At 34.4% G+C, this 23,836-nt stretch overlaps 1 protein-coding gene across 1 annotated transcript in view; it reads left to right on the top strand.

Moving 5' to 3' along the window:
* Nucleotides 1-1,772: 1,772 nt before the first annotated feature.
* MPDZ (multiple PDZ domain crumbs cell polarity complex component) overlaps nt 1,773-23,836 on the top strand; it is a 225,587-nt gene continuing 203,523 nt past the window's right edge. Inside the window, exons 1-2 of the mRNA XM_042781301.1 lie at nt 1,773-1,788; nt 4,356-4,522. Coding sequence (XP_042637235.1) covers nt 1,773-1,788; nt 4,356-4,522 — 183 coding nt within the window. The remainder of the gene's footprint in view (nt 1,789-4,355; nt 4,523-23,836) is intronic.

Genomic DNA, 23,836 nt, shown 5'->3' on the forward strand with positions numbered 1-23,836 from the left:
TGCTTTCTTTTCTTCATGCCGAGGCACTTTCTATAACAAGTGCCAGTGGTTGAGCCACTTGGCTATTTGAGATGGAGCTAATGTTTTATTTGTTGTTGTTGTTATGTGCCGTGGAGTCAGACCCGACTCATAGCGACCCTTCCTTGGGTTTCCAAGGCGGTATCACTACGGCAGTGGATTGTCCAACCTTCCTTCCGAGGAGTGGCTGGTGGGTTTGAATTGCCAGCCTTCTGGTTAGCAGTCAAGTGCCTTAGGCACTATGCTACCAGAGCTCCCAATGTTTTATTTAGCATATTCTAATTTGGGGTAAGAAAAGTCAGGTAGTACTGTTCTCTATTATTATGCAGAGCTAATGACAAACATTGAAATTCTATGCATCTGTTCATCTACCTATATACTTCCCTTTTCCCAAATATATTTTCTCTTAAAGAAGTAACTTGTTCCTTCTCAGAGAAATCCCCTGCCTAGCTCATCAGGTGAAGAATGAGGATGCATGGCGGTAGATTCTTTTTCTCCCTGTTGAAGGAATGGCTGACACTTCCTGACAACTCAGGGTTTTCTGTAAGGCACAGGATAAGTGCAAATATGGAGAAAGGTGTGGACAACAGAATGTTGGACAGTGTTGTCCAGCAATAGTGTTGGACCACAGAGGTTGAAGATAGACTTAGTGGTATGGATATCACCAGTCCATATTTTTATTTACTAACATTTTACCTGGGAGCTCTGGTAGCATAGTGGTTGAGGCACTTGACTGCTAACCAGAAGGCTGGCAGTTCAAACCTACCAGCCACTCCTCGGAAGAAAGATGGGGTAATCTACTTCCATAGTGATACTGCCTCGGAAACCCAAGGAGGGGTTGCTATCAGTCAAGTCCGACTCAGCAGCAGCAGCAGCAACAACAACATTTTACCTGGATAATACATTTCTGTATTTGGGCAATTTCATCTGAGTTGTTATAAAACACATCATTTATAACCAAAGGTTAAAAGTATATGAGGTATACTTCCTACTATGGATTTTGATACTGCAAAGAGTCCAGTTATGTAATGTAGAGAAAGATGAGACCTGTGTGGTTTTCATTTGAGAAGGATTTTTGAATGGGAAAGAGTAGAATATTGTAATCAACGTGGTATTTTGAAAAATCCTCTTCCCTTTGACACTGTACTCCCTTTACTGAGTTTTTCTTGTGATTTAATGTATCTCCCAGTGGTTTGTACACTGTGTCAGTGTCACTGTTCTTTTCTATTTATTAAGTGTGTGTCTCCCCAGTTGAGACTGCAAGCATTTGAGAGCAGGATCCCATTGTCTGCTTTTATATTTTTAATCTTTTCCCCCATAGAATTTCTTATCCTGAAGTAAGCTCCTTCCTCTGTGGTTAAGGATATGAAATTGAATCCAAGATAATAGTGGCCTATGTTGAGAAGCTCTTAAGGAAATACTTTGGAAACTTCTACCATCTTATTGAAAATGGATTATATGCTTTTTATTTTGTTATGAAAGTATTACTTACAAATATAAGATGATTTTGAAAAAGCTCTAAAATGATTAACTTTTTCCCCCTATAAAAAGAACATCTTAAGTGAAATCAACAAGATTTTAATGGCCAAAGGTTTATAGTCATATCAAGTGCTTTTTAGAGTATTTAGTTTTAGAATACAGTTTTAAAGTTCTTATAAAATATGACCATTTTGTCTTATTTCTTTTCTCCTCAGTGGTCCATTTTAGTGTATAGTTTTAATCATCATAAAGAAGATCACTGAATTTTAAAAGAAATGTTGGAAACCATAGGTAAGAGCTATTCCTTCTCATTTATTTTTGTAAAAATGGAAACCGCTTCCATAGGGATTTTTGAAATATGCTATTTTCTACCTTGCAAGATTCTGTCTACTGTAACATTGTTTTAAATAAATTTTTATTTACCAACATTTTACCTGGATAATACATTTCTATATTTGGGCAATTTCTTCTGAGTTGTTATAAAACGCATCATTTATAACCAAAAGTTAAAAGTGTATGAGGTATACTTCCAGCTATGGATTTTGATAAAGTTGAATGTAAACCTAATTCTGGTTAATGTTTGTTTCTGGATAGCACTAGAAAATTTGTTTTAAAAGTTCTGGAAGATCGTTGTTTAGGTCTTACTTTTACTTTATTTATGACAGTTGAAGTGCTTCTGAGCTCTTGATTTTAATGAATAAAGAGAGCAGTTATAATTTCTTAGTCTGAATCCAGGTGAACAAACTTCAGTGAAGACTGAAGAGAGTTTAATTTTTTAGATAATTTAGGTTGAATTATCCAAATATTCCAAGCTCATGTGTTAATCTTGTTTTCCACACTGCTCTCTAAGAGAAACATATTTATAGGTATATGTCAAGTATATACACACCTGCAATCATGTGACAATCCAGTCCTTCACCTGTTCTAGATAACTCTTTGGGTGTAACTATTGGAAGATATCTGTATTTCACTCTGTACCTTGATGGTCATGGTTGGTACTGAGACAGCTGAAGTGGTAAGGGTTAGGGTGAGAGTAGGTGGCAGCAAAGGAAGAAGAAGCTGGTTTTGTGATCATAGGATTCATTACTCTGACTTTGTTCCTATACTACATTGGTAATAAAAATGCATGGACACACATTTCCTTCATATTACCTGTTTTACACTGAAGTCAAATAGCATAAAGAATACTAGTCCTCATAGGAAGATCATTTAAAGTAGAAAACAGAAGGCAACTACAAAACTATTTAAACCATTACTTTCTGGTCTTTATTCTGTTACTGAATTGGATTCCTCCCAAAAAGCGATATAAGGATTAATATTAGATTTGCTTTCTGAGATACTGTGGGAGATATGACCCATAAAATTCTTATGTATATCTTTATTATTGTTGGCTTTTAAAATTTTATGTATTAGTAAATATTATTTCTTTTAATTTATGTGTATAGGAACCCATCATCACTGTCAAGACATATCTTTCTCCATTTCTGTGTAGTTCCAGATTTTGTGTTATCAAAAGTATCTTTAATGATAATTCCCATTCTTTTTCATTTCTATTATATGACAAATATATTTTAGTAGATATACTTGTGATTATGAATCTGTTAGGACAAAAAACTGAATAGAGCCATTCCCCTTTACGTAATGACAAATTTGGTCTCATTTATAAATGTGTATATGTGCATGTTTTAGTGAGATGTTTTAACTATTGTTTTTAGTGGAAACTGACTGGGTGAAAGCATGCCTACAAGATGCTAGGATTATTAGGGACACATATATTCAAAACATTTGCTTGTGCAACTCTGTGTCTGATACATAACATGATTAATAAATATCTGACTTGTATTAGTTTGATGCCTATGTTAATAAGCCATTTAGTTTGGGGGAAAACGTTTAAAGTTTTACAAAGTAGTGTTTTTGAAACAATACGCATTTTTGTGCTATTTTTCCAAGCAAATGCCCAATTACAGAATGTTTTGCCCCTTAATGTATGATATTATCAGCTTTTGGATGTTGTAATTTATCAGTGGTATTATCCATGCTAATTCATTGTTGAGTTACTTATATTTCTAATTTTTCTTATAACTGAATACAATTTCTTATAAGGGGAAAATGTAAGTATTTGCAAGATCACAGAACTTTTGGCTTCATATAGTTTTTATTAAAAAGTTGAAATAGTTGGCTTTGGAATTCAAATGTAATTCATCTGAATTAGTTTCTGTACTTTGTAAACAACTACTTGTATATGGCATACATTTTAACAAGTTCCTTGCTTTCAAACAAACTTTCCTATAAGGGACTTCACAGTGTATATTAACATGTGGCCAAATCAGTTGTCACTGAGGAGATTCTGACTCAGGCAACCCATGTGTGCAGAGTAGAACAGTTTTCAAGGCTGTGACCTTTTAGAAGCTGGTCTCTAGTCTCTCCTTCAGAAAGGCACTGAGTGGGTCCTAACCATTAGACTTTCAGTTAGTAGTTGAGAGCTTAACCATTTGTACTACCCAGGGTGAAAGTACCCCCTGTTTTTCCTCAAGTTAATTTTGTGTTCTCAGTAGAGTATGAAAAGGAGCTCTGGTGGCGCAGTGATTAAGGCATTTCACTACCAACCAGAAGGTTGTCAATTCAAACCAATCAGCTGCTCTGTTGAAGGAAGATAGGGTAATCTACTTCTGTAAAGATTTACTGCCTTGGAAACTCATAGGGGTTGCTATGAGTTTAAATTACTGGATGGCAGTGGGTTTTGTTTTTTTTAGTAGGGTAGGAATGGTTTTTGGATTTGTATGTAACCATGGCATCTTTATAGGTTTGATGTATGTCATTTGAATCCAGTTATTGACTTATGCTGTTCTTTGGTACAGACAAAAACCGAGCCCTACAGGCAGCAGAGCGCTTGCAGGCCAAGCTGCGAGAACGCGGAGATGTGGCAAATGAGGACAAGCTGAACCTTCTGAAGTCTGTCCTTCAGAGCCCACTCTTTAGCCAGATTCTGAACCTTCAGACTTCTGCGCAACATCTGAAAGACCAGGTAGGGTTTCATTTACCCAAGCAGTAGTTCGTACTGCAGCATAGATAAATCTTTTGAAAGGCTTGTGTGTTTCTGAAAGGCTGATCTTTATATGTGTTAATGAATAGTTAATGAAGTCTTTCAAACCCTGAAACGAGACATTCAGATTCACTGTGGCTTTTCTCCCCCTAGTTATTTTTGTAATGGTTGTTTCTGTATATCGTGGATGATATGACATAGTGTTGAAAGCTGTGTGGATGCTTAAGAATGAGTTCTTACAGGAGAAGGGGATGATAAAAATATGTTTAGGGTAGATGGCCTTAGACTTGGTTTCCATCATCAGTAAGCCTCATTGTTCATGTGATGTGGCTCATTCAGATTCAGACATTCAGTACACTTACACGATTTCAGATAAGCCTGGATTTGCATATGTAATCATGTGTATGAGGAAGGGAAATCACCTCTATTTTGACAGTAGGAGGAATAATTACATTGTCATCAGTTAGAGGAATTGCAAATTCTCACTTCTTAAAAGAGTGTAAGTAGCAATTGCTTCTCTGACAGCATCAGATGGTGATAAACACTGGAACTTCTAAATGTAACATAGTGTTCTTTTTTTTTCCTGCAGAAATTATGAACATAAAAAGTCCTAGCATTGGTATTAACATTGAAACATATCACAATGACAGAATGAAAACTGAAGTCAAATGTTCTTTGAACTTACCTAATTTAATCACCGTTTCTCAAGTTTTTTAAATAAATATTTTTAAAAATAGTTGTTATCCTCACATGGTTTGAAGTCAGTCTAATTATGCCTCCAGTCCCAGTCAGTTCTCATTTTAACGTTTAGCATTAATTTAATGGTTATGGATGACTCACTGGCAAATATTCTGCCTTAAAAGGTTAAACATGAAACTTGAAACTAGTTTCATAATTCAGTGAAAGAACAACTCCAATTAAAAAACCCCAAAATGTGCCAAATACAAAAGAACAAATAGTGTTAATGGTAATGGAGAAAGTATTTGTTTAATGTCATGTAGCTTTTTAATCTAGATTGGTAGAAGGGAAGGAAATCAGGAAGAATTTTTAAAATTATTGTTCCATAGTGAATTTCTACTTATACATTTTAAACATCATGATCAGGAATTGGGGGATGGGAGATGCTTTTGTTATATGTGGTTGAGTTTGTCCCTTTGTGAGTTACTGAAAAGAGTTTTAGAGACTAATTTTCAGAATGGATTGACAAGGTTTTGGAGAAACCAGTATCCTGAATATAAGCATAATTATGTTGTGGAAAACTATTTAGTTTTTTTAATGTGACACAATTGAACGTTATCTTCCTCCTTTAAGTGAAAATACAATTAGAATCAGGGGAAATGTTGAAAAGGAAAGTATGTTAGGAAATACCACTGACCTAGAAAAATAACTGTTGAAACATCCCTTCTGGCCAGCTTTAATATAAGAGGAATAGCATTTAACATGCTTGCTGATTTTTTATTTTTTTTCCCGTTTTTGTGGAGTCACTTCCAGCTCTGGAATACCCCATATGTCAGAGTAGAACTTTGCTTGCTGAACAAAACAGTATCATTTGCCTTGAAGTCAACTCCAATTCATGTGACCTCATGTGTCTCATTGTAGAATTTTGCTCCATAGGCTTTTTTAATGACAGTGGTCTTCTGGAAGTAGATCACCAGGCTTCTCTTCCAAGGCAGCTATGGGTAGATTTGAACCACCAATCTTTTGGTCAGTAGCCAAGAATTTAACCATTTGCTCCACCAAGAAATTCGGTGCTTCCTGGAAAGAACCTGCTTACTGTGGAGCTTGTTTTTCCATTTCTAAATGGAAGCAGGTTCACAAAAATTGAAATAGACTCCAAGACTACTTGAGTCTCACATGATTCAGTTGAAACCTACTTGGAAAGCTATTTAGCATAATACTACTGGGCCTTATTTTGTGAGTTCTACAGGCATGTCCTACATGCTTTGGACTTTTGGCTTGTTACTCATCTTTTTATGTGAATAGGAATACTAACATTGAAAGGACCAAGGGAAACATCGAGTCCAAATCCTGCTTACTAGAAGAGCAGCTTAGAGAGGTTGGCTTATTTATAGGGGGAAAGTCAGAACTAGAATTCAGTATGCTTGGCTTCGAAGGCCTAGTCCTTTCTCTTTTTTAATTCTGCAACTTGTCCTACATCTTCTTTCTCTTTGAGGGTAGAAACTTGGTCCCTAGATGTAAGGGTTTCATTTTGGTTAAAACCATTGTTAACTTCTCATAGTTTCTGTGACTCTTTACTTCAGTCTCCATTCTTTACTAATTTTCTTCTGTTAGTTTATTAAAAGTTTTCTTTCTTCTGTGAATGAATAGCGTAAAACAAAAAAAAAAAGCATGTTTTTTCCTACTTTAAATTTTAAGTATAAATACTCTGGAGTTTATCATATTAGATTTAAATTTTCTAGGTATATACCAATTGTTAATTTGTTTATATTTATAATTTCATAATTAAGGTATGTAAGGAGTGGATTTTTTCACAAATTATATCACTGGCTTCACAAATATGATTAATGGCTAGCTTTTAGTTATTACTTCACACCTAAACTAGGTTTCAAATGTATAATTTCATAGTCATGACAGGCTCTAGTTGCTATCTTCATTTTGTTTAGTGTTACTGGAAAATTAAACCCTCTTATTCTCCTCTGCTATCATTCTTCTGTCTTTCAGAGCAGTGAAGGGAGTGAATAATTGAAAAGCACAAGGTATACGCAGCATATTGGAGAACACGATCATATTGTTGCATTAATGACAGATGCTGACATGCCATGTTGAATTAAGCCTACTATTTTCCCCTTCAGATGCTTCTCATTGCTTCTATCCAATAATGTTTAATTTTTCCAATTTACTTCCTTGGCATTACAACTGCCCTTAGAAATCAAAGTGTTTCCCTTTGGCAAATTAAACACTTGACAGGTGTGTAACTGAGAGGGCAAAAAAGCCATGCCCTGAAGGGATGTGCTATTTAAATATTGTCAAAAATATTAACAGGTCTGAGAGTATAATTGATGCTTCTGTTTAACTCTGCCACATTGTGTATTGTTCTAACCGCCAGCTAAATGGATATGTGCTATTAAACCTGAATAATGCCTAATAGCCCAAGTTCATTTTCTATTGCATGGTTTCTGTTTAAGTGAAGAGGGGAAAAAAAAAAAAAGAACCATGACTGTGTGACAATGATCTGTCAAATGCAAATTCCCATGTCCTTGCTGTCACCTAGTCATCACAGCTAATAACTACAGGGCTTAATGAGTATTCATGACAAAATTCTAGCTATTGTGGAGGAAATAAACATGTTAGCAGTTTAATAATAGAAACTTGTCAGCCATGAGGATATTGGATTTGCATATTTATCCCATGAAGTTTCTCTGGTCCAGTATAGGTGGATGCTAATTTCCTGATTAATTGATTGCATTGTCTTATAAATTGACCACAGGCACTAAATTAAATGTCCTTTCACCTTGAGTTATTTGTAGGAAAACTGTGAATTAAAGTTACTAGTTTCAATAGAAGTTGGGAACTAATACTTAAAAACTGACATGGCTAAGTTTGTTTTCAAAGCTGTGGCAACAGAGACCAATGTGAAGATTGAAGAAATGAAATGGATAATTCAGTTTATAAAAGCTGTTTATATGGGAAACAGCCCTCAGATACAGAATATTCAGGAGAACTCTTTTGGTCAGGATTGCCAGCCTTTTTAGATGTGACATTCCATTATTATGTTTTTGTTGTTGTAGATTTGTTATTTTCAACTTTCTAGTTCACCTTTCCAGAAAAGTATGATGACACAATGTGGCTTACACACTTCTATAGATTCATAATGTATGTTGTTGTGTGCCATCGAGTCGGACCCGACTCATAGCGACCCCTCCTTGGGTTTCCGAGGCAGTATCACTACGGAAGTAGCTAATGTATGTGCATGGAGAATTAAGCCAGATTTTTCAAGTTTTTTCTTTTGAAATTTAGTATCATCTTGAAGTAATTGGTGAGATGCTGGGCTAACATAGACTTGAGGTTGGAAATTATTATTCAATGATGATTGGAATAATTAGACTCATCTTTTCAATTTTAATTATTGAAACGTGTTTTTTTGTGGCATAAACTTTGGTTTTATGTTTTTATGCTTTAAGTTTAACCTGTTTACATCCAAAAATAATTTGAAAAAACACTTAGGATGGCAAAACATATCACATCATGGATTATTCAAAGGTAAATTGAGACAAAAACCAATGTAAAATATCAGAGAACCATATATACCAAGAACATTGGGTTACTAAAGTTGAGTATATCATTCAGCTTCAGTTTCTCTGGAGAATAGCTGCCCCTGCCCTGGAAACAAAAAGAATTGGAGGGTCCTATATTGCTTCGTCTGAGAAGCGCATTTAGTAAACCAAACTTTTCCTTGGCAATGGGAATGTTATCTCGTCAATACTTTAATAGAAAACTCATCATTCATTTATTAATAAACATTTCTGAAATCAGAAAAATACGGTGAATAATAACATGGAGGGTCTTAGTATTTAGTGCGGCTGTAACAGAAATACTGCAAATGGGTAGCTTTAACAAACAGAAATTTATTTTTACAGTTAGCAGGCTGGAAGTCCACATTCTAGGGGCAGGCTCTAGGGGGAAGGCTTTCTCTCTCCGTGGGCTTGGAAGCAAGGTCATTGTCTCTTTGGAGCTTCTGCCCCTCGGCGATCTGCATGTAGCTTGACATCAATCTTCCCCCATCTCTGCTTGATAGTTTGCACATTTACTCTCTTTTAGATCTCAACAGAAGTTGACTTAAGACACACTCTACACTAATATTATCTCAATGACATAACAAAGGAAGTCCATTTCTAAATGAGATTATCACCACAGGTATAGGGGTTAGGATTTATAACACATATTTTGTTGGGACACAATTCAACTATGATAGAACGTCTCAGTATCTAGAGGGGAAATAGAATCATAAATAGAATATATGATTAAATAGAAAAACAATGAGGTGAATGGTATAAGAGGAAAAAGTTACTTTCACTAGACAAAAATTTCACACTAGAGGTCACATGTAAGTTGAATCTTGAAAAATGGGTCAGGGTTTTCTGCAGATGTGGGGAAATTATTTCAGGTAGAGGGGATGGAGTAGTTACTTATTCTCAGTGGGGGATGATTTTGCATACCCCTTCACAGGGGATATTTGGTAGTGATCAGAGATATTTTTGATTGTTGTAAATGATTGTCATTGTTGTTGTTGTTATGTGCCCTTGAGTTGGCCCCGACTCATAGCCACCCCTCCTTGGGTTTCGGAGGCAGTATCACTGCGTGAGTAGATTGCCCAACCTTCCTTCCGAGGAGTGGTTGGTGGGTTTGTACCGCCAGCTTTCTGGTTAGCAGTCAAGTGCCTTAGGCACTATGCTACCAGAGCTCCCTAAATAATGAACTAATTGTGTTCATTATTTAAACATTCAGCAACATACAAGCAAGTTTCCCCAAAAAAAAGATTTATTGGGGCTATAATATTCACAGTGCCAACATGGACAAACCCTGGTAGATAGCCAGGTACAGACCCTTATTATCACAGCAATCGATTATGTATAGCATATGAGCAGACAAGAAAACTTTGGAGCCATATTGAAGGAGTTACTAAGGTAAGGGTCTTAAGGACGTTCTGATATATCAGGCTTTCAATTACATGAAATCGCTCTCAAAGGAATGCTTCTTTCTAATACTGAGAATACTAATTAGTCGTTATCCTAAGTAATGATGGTTTTTTTCTGTCAAGGATGACATTACATAAGATTATATAGCATGTTATCTTTTTTTTTTTTTTAACCCCTGATGTTCTGTCTTAAAACAGGAGAAAATTGTAGAGAGCCTAAAGAAACAGATACTTCATTTGCCTTCCGGAGGATCACTTCCAATATCTGATGTGAGCAGGAGGTGTCAGATGGAACAGAGCTATCTTGGGGCATGCCCTGAGGAGTGTCTATTCAGTAGCTACAAATTTGTAACACTGCTAAATCAAATCCATGGCCAAAGTGTTGAATATTGCTGCTTATAGGCAGTCGCATCAGCAGCTCTGATAATTTCTTACATTTATATATTTCAGATTGCTGGAAAGATGAGACATTCTGATAATTGGACACCTTGTTTCTGTCTTTTGACTTTGGTCATTAGAAAGATGTTGTTTTGTGTGGTTCATGTCTCAAAAAGCAGAAATGCCTAAGCTTCCCCAGCTTTATTTTATTACTTATATAAATGACAAAAACATAACCTCTCACCCTGTCGTTTCTGATTTGCGGCTGCAATGGAGATGATTCATCTCTAGGCTTGCTATCAGTGAAGGGGAAATGACTAGCCTCCCAAGAATGCCTATGCTAAATTATGACTTGCTGTCCAGAGGGAGGATGCAGCAAAAAGAAAGAAAGTATGCCTTGATCCTATTAACAAGAATTGTCTAAAAATGGAATGGAATGCTTCTCAATTGATACTGCTTATGAACCTGAGAACATTTTTTTTCTGACCCCTGAAAGGATTTTACTTTTACAGTGGAGCACTGCAGCCTAACAGAAAAGTGTCTTTTTTTTTTTTTTTGAGACTGTACTGTACATTATCTAGGAGAAGTTGAAAGAGGAGTGAGTCTTATGTTTTCACATTTGCCGTAAAGTTTATTTACTGTAGGATTTCTGAATACTTTATTTTTGGTGCAGTAACAGCTTTTAAATGTTTGTTCCTTAAATTAAAAGTTTGTAAATATAGAGCTCTTGAAGGGACTAAAATTCTTGTTTTATCCTGGGCAAGAAGGCACTGTACAAGCTTTTTATACAGTGCTGGATTAAAATGCAACACCATCTTGCAGTTGGGTATGCATGTGTGTCTAAAACAGAAAATGGTGTTAATTGTATGATGCTTTTTTTTTTTTTTTTTTGACTGAGTTAAATGGTCTTTGGAGAAGAGGGGAAAAAGTGTGAAATTTACTGGGTGTAACCTAAATGAGTTTTTTTAATCGAATAATTTAAGAATGATAGAGATTTACATTTCAACCCATAACAATGATAAAAACAACTACAACAAAAATATCTCTTCAAAAGTCATTATGTGTTGTAAAGTTTGTTTTATTGAATGAGTCTATTAGCTGTATGGGGTAGGTTTAGACCTAATTTTCTTCCAGTGAGAAAATTGGGGCTTAGATTTTGTAGTGTAACCTGGACCTTGCAGTCACTTCTGATAGACTTAGAAAGAGAACCTAGGTCTGTGTAATCCTGAAGCCAATGTGTATTATTTCTAATTTACACTGTTTCTAAATCTTTAGTTCTCTACTATAAAGGACAAATGAGATGAAAAGGCAGTTAATGACATTCATAAAGAGAAATGAGCTTAAAACTGTATATATATATATATATATAAATATACAAATAAATAAATAAGCACACACACACACACACACACACACCCTACTGGACTGGTTGAGACTGGCGAACTCCCTGAGATATGCCCTGAGATACTCTTTAAACTTTGAATTAAAACTAACCCCTGAGGTCACCTGTAGCTAAATAACAGTTTGGTTCACAAAGTGATAAATATCACCCATAAGTACTCTGTTCCTTTTAAAAAAATCACCTATATGAAACTAAATGAAACCAATTACTTTAAAACAAAGATGAGAATGTAAGGGGGCAGGAAAGCTAGATTAATGGAAAAGGAACAATCAGAATGGAAATAATGGGAGTGTTCACTCATTGTGAAGAATGTAACTAACTAATGTCTCTGAACAACTTAGGTAAAAATGATTGAATGGAAACCTAAACTGCTGTTTAAACCTTCACCAAAAACACTATAAAATTCAAAGAAAGGAAAAAAAAAAAACTTTTATAAATTCAAATCTATTAAGCTAAGAACTATCTTGAATTTTTCCCAAAAATGTTAATCAAAGAACTTTTTTAAAATATAAAGTAGAATATTCATTATGCTTGTATTTAGAATTATACTAGATTTTAAACATAAAGTAAATGAATTGAGTAAAGATAACAGCAAACTGGAGGGGTAACAGCAAACCGGAGGCCAAAGCAACAGTAGTCTTCGTGTCCATTTCTATGTAAATATGCTTGTCTGTAAGGTTTGGATTTTGCTTATTTTTCACTAAGCAGACTGCAAATAGTGAACCAGATTATTTGTCTTCTGGAAATGTGAGACTTATAGGAGAAATACTGCAAAAATTTTAACATGTTCTTTGTCTAAATTTTCTATTTCTGAGTGACTTACTATTTGTTTTGGCATTTAACCTGTATTAGTTTATTCAGTTTTGGTAACTTTTTCCCTTTGATTTGGAAAATTAAAACATAATTTGATGAGACTATTATCTTTGATCAAGTTAGAATTTTTTTTTCCCTTGGAAACTTGGCTACAAAAACATAGAAGTGTTAAGATTTAGATAAAGAAAGGACAGTCTGCAAATATACATAATCACACATGCCGAGACTATGCATATATGCTGTGCTTCACTTGCCATTTCTTCCTAACAAGCAAAAATCAATAAATAAATAAATTTTAGAATTTGTTGCATTTCAGGTTTGTTGGATTCCATTCACTGCTTTGGGGATAAAATCCATGCCATGTTCATCTTGAATACCTTGTAATTGACATGATACTTTACTCAAGCTCAATAAATGACTGCATAATAAATAAGTACGTCAATATTCTTTAAATACTCTTAAAAATCCAGAACTGATGTGCATCAATAATTTATTTTCACTGCCAGAGGACTAACTTTTAACATCAATAAATGAGTCAAATAACTGAGGTTATTTTGACGATCTCATGTTTTTTCTTAGCTACCATATTTAAAAGAAGCATCACTCTCATCATCATAGCAATTAAGAAGTATTACTTTTTACTTAAGGGGCCCTGATGGTATAGTGGTTAAGTGCTTGGCTGCTGACTGAAAGGTCAGTGGTTCAAACCTACCACCTGCTACATGGGAGAAAGACATGGCAATTTACTTTCATAAAGATTAACCCAAAAAAACCAACTCACTACCAGAGTTACTTCTGACTCATAGCAAGCCCCATTAGGTTTCCAAGTCTATAAATCTTTATGGAAGCAGACTGCCTCATCTTTCTTACACAGAGAAGCTGGTGGGTTCTAACAATCAACCTTTTGGTTCACAGCCTTAACTCCTATTCCACTAGAAATCCTTTTCGTAAAGATTACAGCCTTGGGAATCCTGTGGGGCAACTCCATCCTGTTTTATAGAGTTGCTATGAGTCATAATTAACTTGGTGGCAGTGGGTATGGATAATTCTTTCTTGAGGGCAGTGAAGGTATGGTGGTAGAATTTTTGCCTTTCATGCAGGAAACATGGGTTCAATTCCCAGCCAGTGCACCTCAAATGAAGTTACCATCCATCTGACATTGGAGGCTTGTGTGTTGCAGTGATGCTGAACGTGTTTCAACAGAGCTTGCAGACTAAGAGTAAGAAGAAAGGTGTGGTGATCTAATTCCAAAAATTACCCAGTGAAAACAATATATATCAACAGCGGTCCAATTCCATTGTGTGTGGAGTTGTCATGAGTCAGGGGCCAACCAGACGACAGTAACAATAACAGTTCTTCGTTATTGGTAACTTATGTGCACAGTTCTTACAAGAACTATTGTGCATTTAATTACCCCTTTCATCATTACAAGGAGCTCTGGTTGTGCAGTGGTTAAAGCATTTGGCTGCTAACCAAAAGGTTGAACCCACCAGCCTCTCTGTGGGAGAAAGATGAGTCAGTCTGCTTCTGTAAAGATTTACAGCCTAGGAAACCTTATGGGGCATTTCTGCTGTGTCCGACAGGGTCTCTATGAGTCATAATTCACTAGATTGCAGTGGGTTTTGGTTCATTAGCACAACAATGCTATAAATTAAGTACTATTATTTTCTTCAGTTTACAGATAGGGAAATGGAGGCACAGAGAGATTACATGGTAGAGCTAGTATTTGAACCCAGGCAGAGCCCAGGTCTTAATCATAGAACCCTGTCATTTTTTTTTTTTATTCCATTGTCTTCTTAGACAACATAATGAACATAATTCATGGATTTCCTGGTAACTTTAGGCCTTTCTTATCATTATCTTATCTCAGATTGTGACAAAGTGGTCTAGTGAGATTTGGAGTCAGACACAACTCAGATTTGTATTCTGGTGTAGATATTTATTAGTAGATGATGTTAATTTGACTAGTAGATGATGTGTATTTATTTCTTAAAGTTAATACTTTAACTTTAAAGTGTTAAAGTCTTAAACTTTAATTAAAGTATTAAAGGCTCATCTTCACTTTTTTTTTTTAGTTATAAAATGGAAAGTAAATAATGTGGCTCTAAAGAGTCTAAGTTAATAAGCTGTGTGCTTACTAACTACTACCAAAAAAAACAAAACCAAACTGACTGCCGTTGAGTTGGATCCTACTCATAGCAACCCCTCCTTGGGTTTCCAAGGCGGTATCACTATGGAAGTAGATTGCTCAGTCTTTCTTCTGAGGAGTGGCTGGTGGGTTTGAACTGCTAAGTAAATATTATTTTATTTCTACTTACCCCTCCTGTTGAAATTTAATATTCTAAGGCAGCAGTTCTCAGATGGTTTGGTCTCATGACCCCTTTAAATCAAACCACACCAATCCAAACTCACTGCCATCAAGTCAATTCTGACTCGTAGTGACCTCCATTGGGTTTCCAAGGCTGTAAATCTTTACAGAAGCAGACTGCCTCATTTTTCTTATGCAAAGCAGCTGGTGGGTTCTAACCACCAACCTTTTGGTTGGCAGCCAAAATGTCTTAACCACTACACCACCAGAGCTCTTTCATGACCCCTTTACACTCTTAAAAATTATTATAAACCTCAAAGAACATTTGTGTATATTTTATCCTTCAGTATTTACCATTTTAGAAATTAAAATTAAGAAATATTTTAAATATATATTTACTCATTTAAAAATAACAGTAATAAACCCATTACATATTTCAGAAACTAGTGAAAAGGATGGTATTCTTTTACCTTTTTGTACATCTCTTTAATGTTTGGTTTAACAAAAGACAACTGGATTCTCAGGTCTGTTTTTGTACTTGATTTGTTTTAAGTTAACATGTTGTTGTTGTTATTATGTGCCGTTGAGTTGGACCTGACTCACCTGACTCATAGCGACCCCTCCTTGGGTTTCCGAGGCAGTATCACAATGGAAGTAGATTGCCCAACCTTCCTTCTGAGGAGTGGCTGGTGGGTTTGAACTGATAGCCTTCTGGTTAGCAGTCAAGTGCCTTAGGGAGAAAATCTGGCCTCACACAGATACGTAGCTATCAAAAGAGTGGAGTATATAGACTTTTTAGATAATTGTAAAATACTTCTTTGATAGTGCACCAAAATTTATGGTAGTTTCTTAAATGTTATTGGCATCTGAAACTAGATCAATGAACATTTTTTATTCTATTAGTAAAATCTATTTGTCTGCCTTGGGAGCTCTGGTGACATAGTGCCTAAGGCATTTGACTGCTAACCAGAAGGCTGGAGGTTCAAGCCCACCAGCCACTCCTTGGAGGGAAGACTGGGCAGTCTACTTCTGTAGAGATACCACCTCAGAAACCCAAGGAGGGGTCGCAGTGATGACTCTATGGCAGTGAGTTTGGTTTTTGAGTTTGGATTTGTCTGCCTTGCTCTTTTAATTTTTATTTACCCATGCATAATTTTGTATTGCGTTGGTCATTTGGGAAATTTTGATTCAGTGACTTATGTAGATCATCCAAATGTTGTTTTTAATTCTTATTATATAATATCAAATAATTACATTTTCTAATATCACTTCCAATTTCATCAACAAAGTCCTTAAGCTATGGAAAGATATTAAGCTCAGGATGGCAGATACAATTTTTCCAAAATTCTAATTTTCATTTGAAAGCTCAAATTTTATCATTGACAACAATGACTGTCATTTGTTTTCTCTGAAATGACAGAATTACTTGGTTCATTTTCATAAAAATGTCTGCCAGATACCCAATTATGAATAATTGTGGCTTGATTTTCAGTCATTTTTTTCAAATAATATGGTGTTCATGAAAAAAAAATGGCTAGTTTAGCTTGGAACTTAAACAATAGCTAAGTGCTTTTCTTGAGACAACCATTATATTTTGTTATGTAGTTTGAAATGTAGAATATTAAAAAGATGTACATGTAAGGGTCAAGATTTAAAAAAATTAGTAATTTTTACTACTTCATCAAGTTCTTTGTTGACTGATTCAAAGGGTAGAAAAGTGGATGGACTATTGCTGTTAATGAGAGGAGCTAAAGAAATTGTGCTTTTTTTTCCTTCAAAATCTATCCTTGAAACCCCTGACCCTCCCAAATAAAAATAATAATAAATGAAGATATTATCAAAACAGAAGATCAAACAAATATGAAGAAGAACCAATTGTATTTGAAAGTACAGAATTAGTGGAAATTCAGGGGATAAGTTAGAGAATCCTAGTAATTTTAACTCATTAAAGGACCTAATTTTTTCTAATTGAAAATTTTAAATCTCTTTTATAACAACAATAAAAAAAAATTAAAGCAATGCTTTAACTTCAAGTTATTATCCAGTCTTTACTGTAATGTATATATATTTTATGAAATTGGGAAACATTCTGAATCTTTTCACTTATCAGTATTTCTAAAGATTTAATATGATGTAGGCATAAAAAGTATTTTATGAAATATACACAGAGTACTCTGCGTTGTGCTGCCTAAGCCCAACGTTTTTTCAGTTTACTATGCCTTGTGGATTGACATTATTAAGTATATTTTATGATGCAGTTTAAAGAATGAATAAGATCTTCATAGATGAGGCTTTAAGTGAAAACTAGAACATTGGAAAACAGCATAACCTACAAAGTAGACTACTCACTTTAGTTAACAACATTGTAAGAAAACATCTATAATTTTGTACTTGATATTGTTATTTAATAGATTAAAGCAATCAGTATTGCTTTGGGTAGATTATGTATCATTCAAACATACCTTCATAAATATCAAAAGGGAGAAGTCAAGAATGTTACATACTCTTTAATCCATTTCCTTCTTTGGATTTTAAGTGTTTTTTGACTTCCATTTTGAGTTTGTAGTTGATAGTTGATCATTTTTAGCACCAGACAATTGACTGGGCCATGGGCAATCTACTTTCATAGAGATACTGGCTCGGAAACCCAAGAAGGGGTTGCTATGAGTTGGGACTGGCTTGATGGCAGTGAGGTTTTTTTTTTTTTTTTTTTTTTGGTTATGTTACCAGAGACTAAAACTATACACATTTTGATTACTCAGAACGAATCATTAGACATTCATAGGTTAAGGAATTATTTTTTAATTCAACTTTTTGTTGAACTTTTACTTTAGTAATATCTATGAAATAATAATGTAGGTTCCAACCACTGCCTTTTCTGCTATTCAGTAATTCACAGCTATGAAAAGCAAGGTTCTAAGTAGGTGAGTGAACTATAAGTGTGGTGGACTGATTTTATTAAATATCTAGTCACTGGATGGTACACACTGTTAAGCGCTGTACTATTGGCCAAAATCTTTGTGGTTCAGATGACCTAGGAGTGCCTCAGAAGACAGGCCTGCTGATTGGCCTCTGTAAAGTCACAGCCCAGCCTTGTAAACCCTATGGAGCAGTTCTACTCTTGTACACATGGGTCGCCATGAGTCAGAATTGACTCTACAGCAACAAACAACAGCATATTAGTAATTATGGCATCAATTTTGTCTTTTTAAATTACTTTTTCCATCACCTAGAGCCCAATGTATTGGGCATTTTAAGTGCTCAATAAATATTTGAATGAATGAAAGGATAGTCTCATAGAAATTGTAAAATCATGCTTATTCCATCCAAAAACATTTTCCCCCATTAGAACTTACTGCTTCCTTTGTCTCTCATTTAGTTTAGAAGCTGGGAACTACTTTATGTCCAAAATAGTCTCGTCACATTAAGCTAATCCCCTTTGAACATGCAGCACAATTTCTTTAATTAGCTTTAAAAATAAGGATCATTAAATCAGAGTGCCACCATCAATTACTGAGCAAGGCTTTGCCTATTCAGTAATGCATCAGAGCGGTATTCTCCTAAGTATTTCCCTGAAAGATTTATGGAAAAGGAGGTCTCCCTAGGTTCCAAACTTGAAATGAAGTCCTATTATATATGAAAAAATTCTAGGTGCTGGATTTTATTGAATACTCTCAGCATCCTATCCATCTTTGTATTTCATATTTGGGACCATTTCCAGAGAATGTTTTGCAGCATTTTTGTAAGTTCACAAGAAAATAAGCACATTTCTTGCTTTGCAAGTAGAGAAGACAAGGTGCAGAAAAAAAAAGTCTGCATTTCTAAGAGGTGCACCTGTTATGGCAAATTCCTTGCAGTGTGTCTTATTTCTTATTTCTCATTATGTTAAGGGTAACAAAGAAAGAATTGGAAAATTGAATGAAAAATATATGCTTATAAATTTGTTTAAAACTAGGGTATTGCAAAAGCAGTGGTCATTTTTTTAATGCTCAATTCAAGATTTAACCTTTAAATGATAGCAATATAATATCCACCAAGTATGCATAACCATTCAAGTCATTTTATTCTTATAACAGGACTGCGAACCAGCTATTGATAATCTACATAAAATGCTTTAGGAAATTTTATTTGATAATAAGCAGTAATTTTCATAGACAACACAGTTGAAGAAGTACTACTGGAATGATTGATACCAGCCTTTAAAATGGAGCTAATAATACAAGCTTCATATTCAGTTAACAACCTAGAGGGATAGATGAAAGATAAGGAGTCAATAATCCAGGATTTTGTAGCATGGTTAGTTAAGTGAATCTATATATTTGAAACATTTTATGAGTTAAATTTAAGTACATCAGATCATATTTTTGTGGTCAAAATATTTAAAACATTGATCTCTTCAAATATAATTACATTATTTTACAGAGTATCTATTATTGAAAAATAAAAGAAATTTTTAGTTTTGAAATTTTGCAATCAGCCTTATACCAGGGTGAGTCAAAACACTAGTTTAACAGTATACACTGACATAATTATTTTTTTCTTCTCGCAGTTTAGTAATGATACAATTAAATAATTACAATTTTAAGAATTCAAAGTCTTTGAGAAAGAAAAATATAAATGAGCAATGGAGATTAGAAAACATTTGTTGGGTATTCATCTTGAATTAAGGATTAATTAAAGATTCATTCTGTGAGTGAGAATTAGGCAGTTGAATCCCTATCAGCCTGTGAAGGGTCATCCATCTCAGTGTAATAGACTAGGTTTCATCTTCGGATAGTCAGGTCTTGTATTTTACTTCATTTTAAGGTGAATGCCTGGTCATTGAATTTTTATATAGAGATGTGGTCTGTTTTTAAGTTTTAGCTGCCAATTGATTGTTGTTGGAAAGTAGAGTCAGTTTTCCACTTTACTGACTTTATCTCCATCAACCTTACTAAATTCATGTATTAGTGCTAATAGTTTTATTACATTCTGTACATTTATTTTGGTTTTCAGTGTACACAGTTATGAGGTCTACAATAGTACAGTTTTTTGTTTCTTCAGTTCCAGTCTTCATACTTTTTCTTTTTCTTGCTCATTGTGCCCTAAGTCCAATGTTGAATAGAAGTGGTGATAATGAAAGTCATTGTTTCACTCTCAACCTTAAGGTTAAGCTTTCAGTATTTCCTGCATTAAGTATGCATTTTATCCATTGCTTTTTTCCCTGTATTTATTGAGATGATCATATGTTTTTCTCTATATTCTGTTTATGTGGTGAATTAAATTGAACATTCCTGGAATATCCAATTTAGTCATAATAAATTACCCTTTTTTTATATTTTTTGGATTTGATGTGTTAACATCTTTGTTTAGGAATTTTGTATTTATATTTAGGAGAGATTGACCTATAGCTTTCTTGTCTAGTAATGTCTTTTTTATGTTTTGCTATCAAGGTTATGGTATGAAGGTCATTTGGTATCAAGGTGTCACATAAAATGTTGAGACTGTTGCTTATTTTTCTTGTCACTGAAAGAATTTGTGTAAGTTGATACCACATACCTTTTTCAAGTATTTGGAAGAATTTACAGGGGGAAACATCTAGGCCTGGGGTGTTCTTTGTGGCAAGATTTTTAATAGTGGATTAAAATTTGTTAATAGATAAAAGACTATTTACATTTTGGTAATACTGCTTTTTCAAGGAATTTGTTTTATCTAATTTTTTCCAAGTTTTTGGCATGAGAATTCATTTTTACACTGCTTGTCCCTCTTTTCATTCCTGATATTGGAAATGTATGCCTTTTGTGTTTTTTCCTTGTTCAACATTGTTTGACATTTATCGATTTCATTTTGTTCTTCCAAAAGTAACTTTTGGCTTTGTTGAATTTCTTCAGTATATTTTTATTTTTTCATATACAGGCGCTAACCTATGTTATTTTCTTCTTTCTCTATGTTTGATTTACTGACTTGTTTTACTTTTTTGTTAAAGATGTTTAGCTAATTAATTTTTATAAAACTCTTTTATTCTTTTCTAATATATCCATTTAAGTTTATAAATTTCTCTATAAACATTGATTTAGCTGCAATCCAAAATTTGGATATTCATATTTTTGTTATCATTCAGTTCATAATTTAATTCTTATGATAACTTTTCTTTGACTCATTGTTTAGTTAGAAGTGTATTGCTTAATTGGCCAGTATTTTGGACATTTGTGTTACATTCCTGTTATTGATTTCTAGCGTAATTCCACTGTAGCCAGAGAATGTTGTCTGTGTTATCAGTTTTTTGAAATTTGTTGAGACTTGTTTCATGACTCTGCCTATGGTCTGTTTTGGATCTCTGGTGGCACAGTGGCTAAAACATTTGGCTGCTAACTAAAAGGTCAGTGTTTCGAACCCACCAGCTGCCCTGTGGGAGAAAGATGAGGCAGTCTGCTTCTGTGAAGATGTATAGTCTTGGAAACCCTTATGGGGCAGTTTTACTCTGTCCTAAAAGGTTATTATGATTTAGAATTGACTTGAAGGCAGTAGATATGCTCTATTTGGATTCATGTTCTTTGTATACATGAAAAGAATGTATATTCTGCAGTTTTTGAGTGCAATGCCCTATATATGCCATTTAGGTCAACTTTATTTAGAATGTTGTTTAAATCTTCTATATACTTACTTTTTTTGTGGCTGTTGTTTAATCAGTTAGTTACTGAAAGAAGTGTGTTATAATTGCCAGTTATGATTGTAGATTTCTCTTTTGAGTTCTGAGTCTGTTATGCCTAACATGTTTTGAGGTTATGTTATTAGATAGCTAATATTGTTAAGTCTTTCCCTTTTATCCCTATGAATTGCCTCTTTATCTCTTGTAATCCTTCTCACCTAAAAGTTTACTTCTCTGATATTAGCTTAGCTGGACCCAGCTTCTTTTTGTTTAATATATTTGTGGTCTATCTTTTTCCATACTTTTACTTTCTTCTTTTCTTTAACGCACATCTTTGATGGGGAGCCCACATGTATTTGGATTTTGTTTTGTTGTTGTTTGGTAGTATAATTTCATTGTTTTAGTTGGTGTATTTAACCCATTTATACTTAATGTATTACTGGTAAATTTTAGTTTAAATTTACCATTTATTTTTTTCTTTTTCCATTTTATTTGTTATTTTTTTCTTTTCTTGCTTTCTTCCATATTACCTAAGTACTTTTATTTTATTTTCTCCTTCCATTAGCATATTATTTATATTTTATTATTTTTCAGAAGTTATTCTAAAGACTACAATACACATCCTTCATTTATTTGATTCTATATTTTTAATGTTTTAATTTGAATAATAATAAGATCACAGGGTTTTTTTAAGATTGTATCTCTTTCACCAGGTTTACCCAAATGGTTACTGACATTATAATGTAGTAAAATATCATGCTAGCTTGTAATTTTAAAAAATATATATGCACTCCATTAATTTCTGGCTTCTGTTGTTTCACTTGAGAATTGAATTGTCAGTCTTACTCTTGGTCTTTGAATATAATGTGACTTTTTGCTCTAGTGAGTTTTCTAATTTTCTCTCTGTCTTGGCTTTCAGCTATTATGATATCCTGTGGTTGACAGCCTCTAAGATGGCCACCAATAATCCCTGCTTTATGGTAGCCTTGCTTTTATGTAATCCCTCTTGAGTATGGACAGAATTAATGGTTTACTCCATTTGCATAGAATATAACACGAGTGTTGGCATATCATGTCTAAGATCAGGGTATACAAATGTTGTGACTTCCATTTTGTGTTCCTTCTGCTTCTTTCTTGAAACACCATCTGCCACACATACTTAATTTGTGTCTTATTCTATTTTCTGTATTTGTTATTTTATAAAATCTCTATCTTTGTTAGTATGAATGATTTCTAATGACTTGTCTTCCATATCACTAACCTAATCCTGTCTTCTACTTTGTTTAATATACTATTAATTGTATCTGAGCAGTTGTAATTTTTTAAATTGCTCTATTCATCCTGAGCTTCAATTTGATTACTTTTTGAAAAAATAGATTTCAAGTCTCTGAAGTTAAAATTTCTGATAATACTTTGTTCACTTGTAGAATTTCTGTTCAATTGTCCCTTTTTATATATTGATTGCATTTCTCTGAACTTTTTCAACGCTTCACATACATTCTCCATACTTTTCTCGAGTGGCCTTAAGACATTACTTATAGTTATTTTAAAGTCCTTGTATACTAATTCCAGTCTTTGTGGTGTAAAGCTATTTCCATTGTCTGTTTTCTTTTAACTCTGTATCATTTGGTCCTGGCTTCCTGTATGCTGATAATATTTGATTGAATGCCAGACATTGTTTACGAAGATTAATGAAAATTTCTGCCGGCAAAGTAGCATGTGGGATCACCTTGTGTGTTTTGTGTAGTATGTTATGCCAATTGAGCCTGATGTCCCCTGCGACTATGGTCCCAAGCCCACAGGTTCAACTACTCGGTCCCCATTGGTAGCTGGCTTGTGACCAAGCAGTGACCACAACCTTGCCCCTTGTCAGCTCCACTATATACCTGGGAATTCAGATCATACACATAAAATTATATAGGGCCATTGTCTACCAACCCTATACATGTTCTTGCATACACTCCATACTTGACATACCTACTAGTTCAGCCTATCTACCCATCTGTCCACTCATACCCTTGTTTGCCTTCACTGACATACTATATGTGCAAAGGGGTTCATCTTTGTTGTCTGTACGTCCCACATACCTCTCTATGTCTTTCTCATCCTCA

This window comes from Orycteropus afer, unplaced genomic scaffold (assembly GCF_000298275.1).
Source record: "Orycteropus afer afer isolate SDZICR_OR568_19922 unplaced genomic scaffold, OryAfe1.0 scaffold00102, whole genome shotgun sequence".
Lineage (NCBI taxonomy): Eukaryota > Metazoa > Chordata > Mammalia > Tubulidentata > Orycteropodidae > Orycteropus > Orycteropus afer.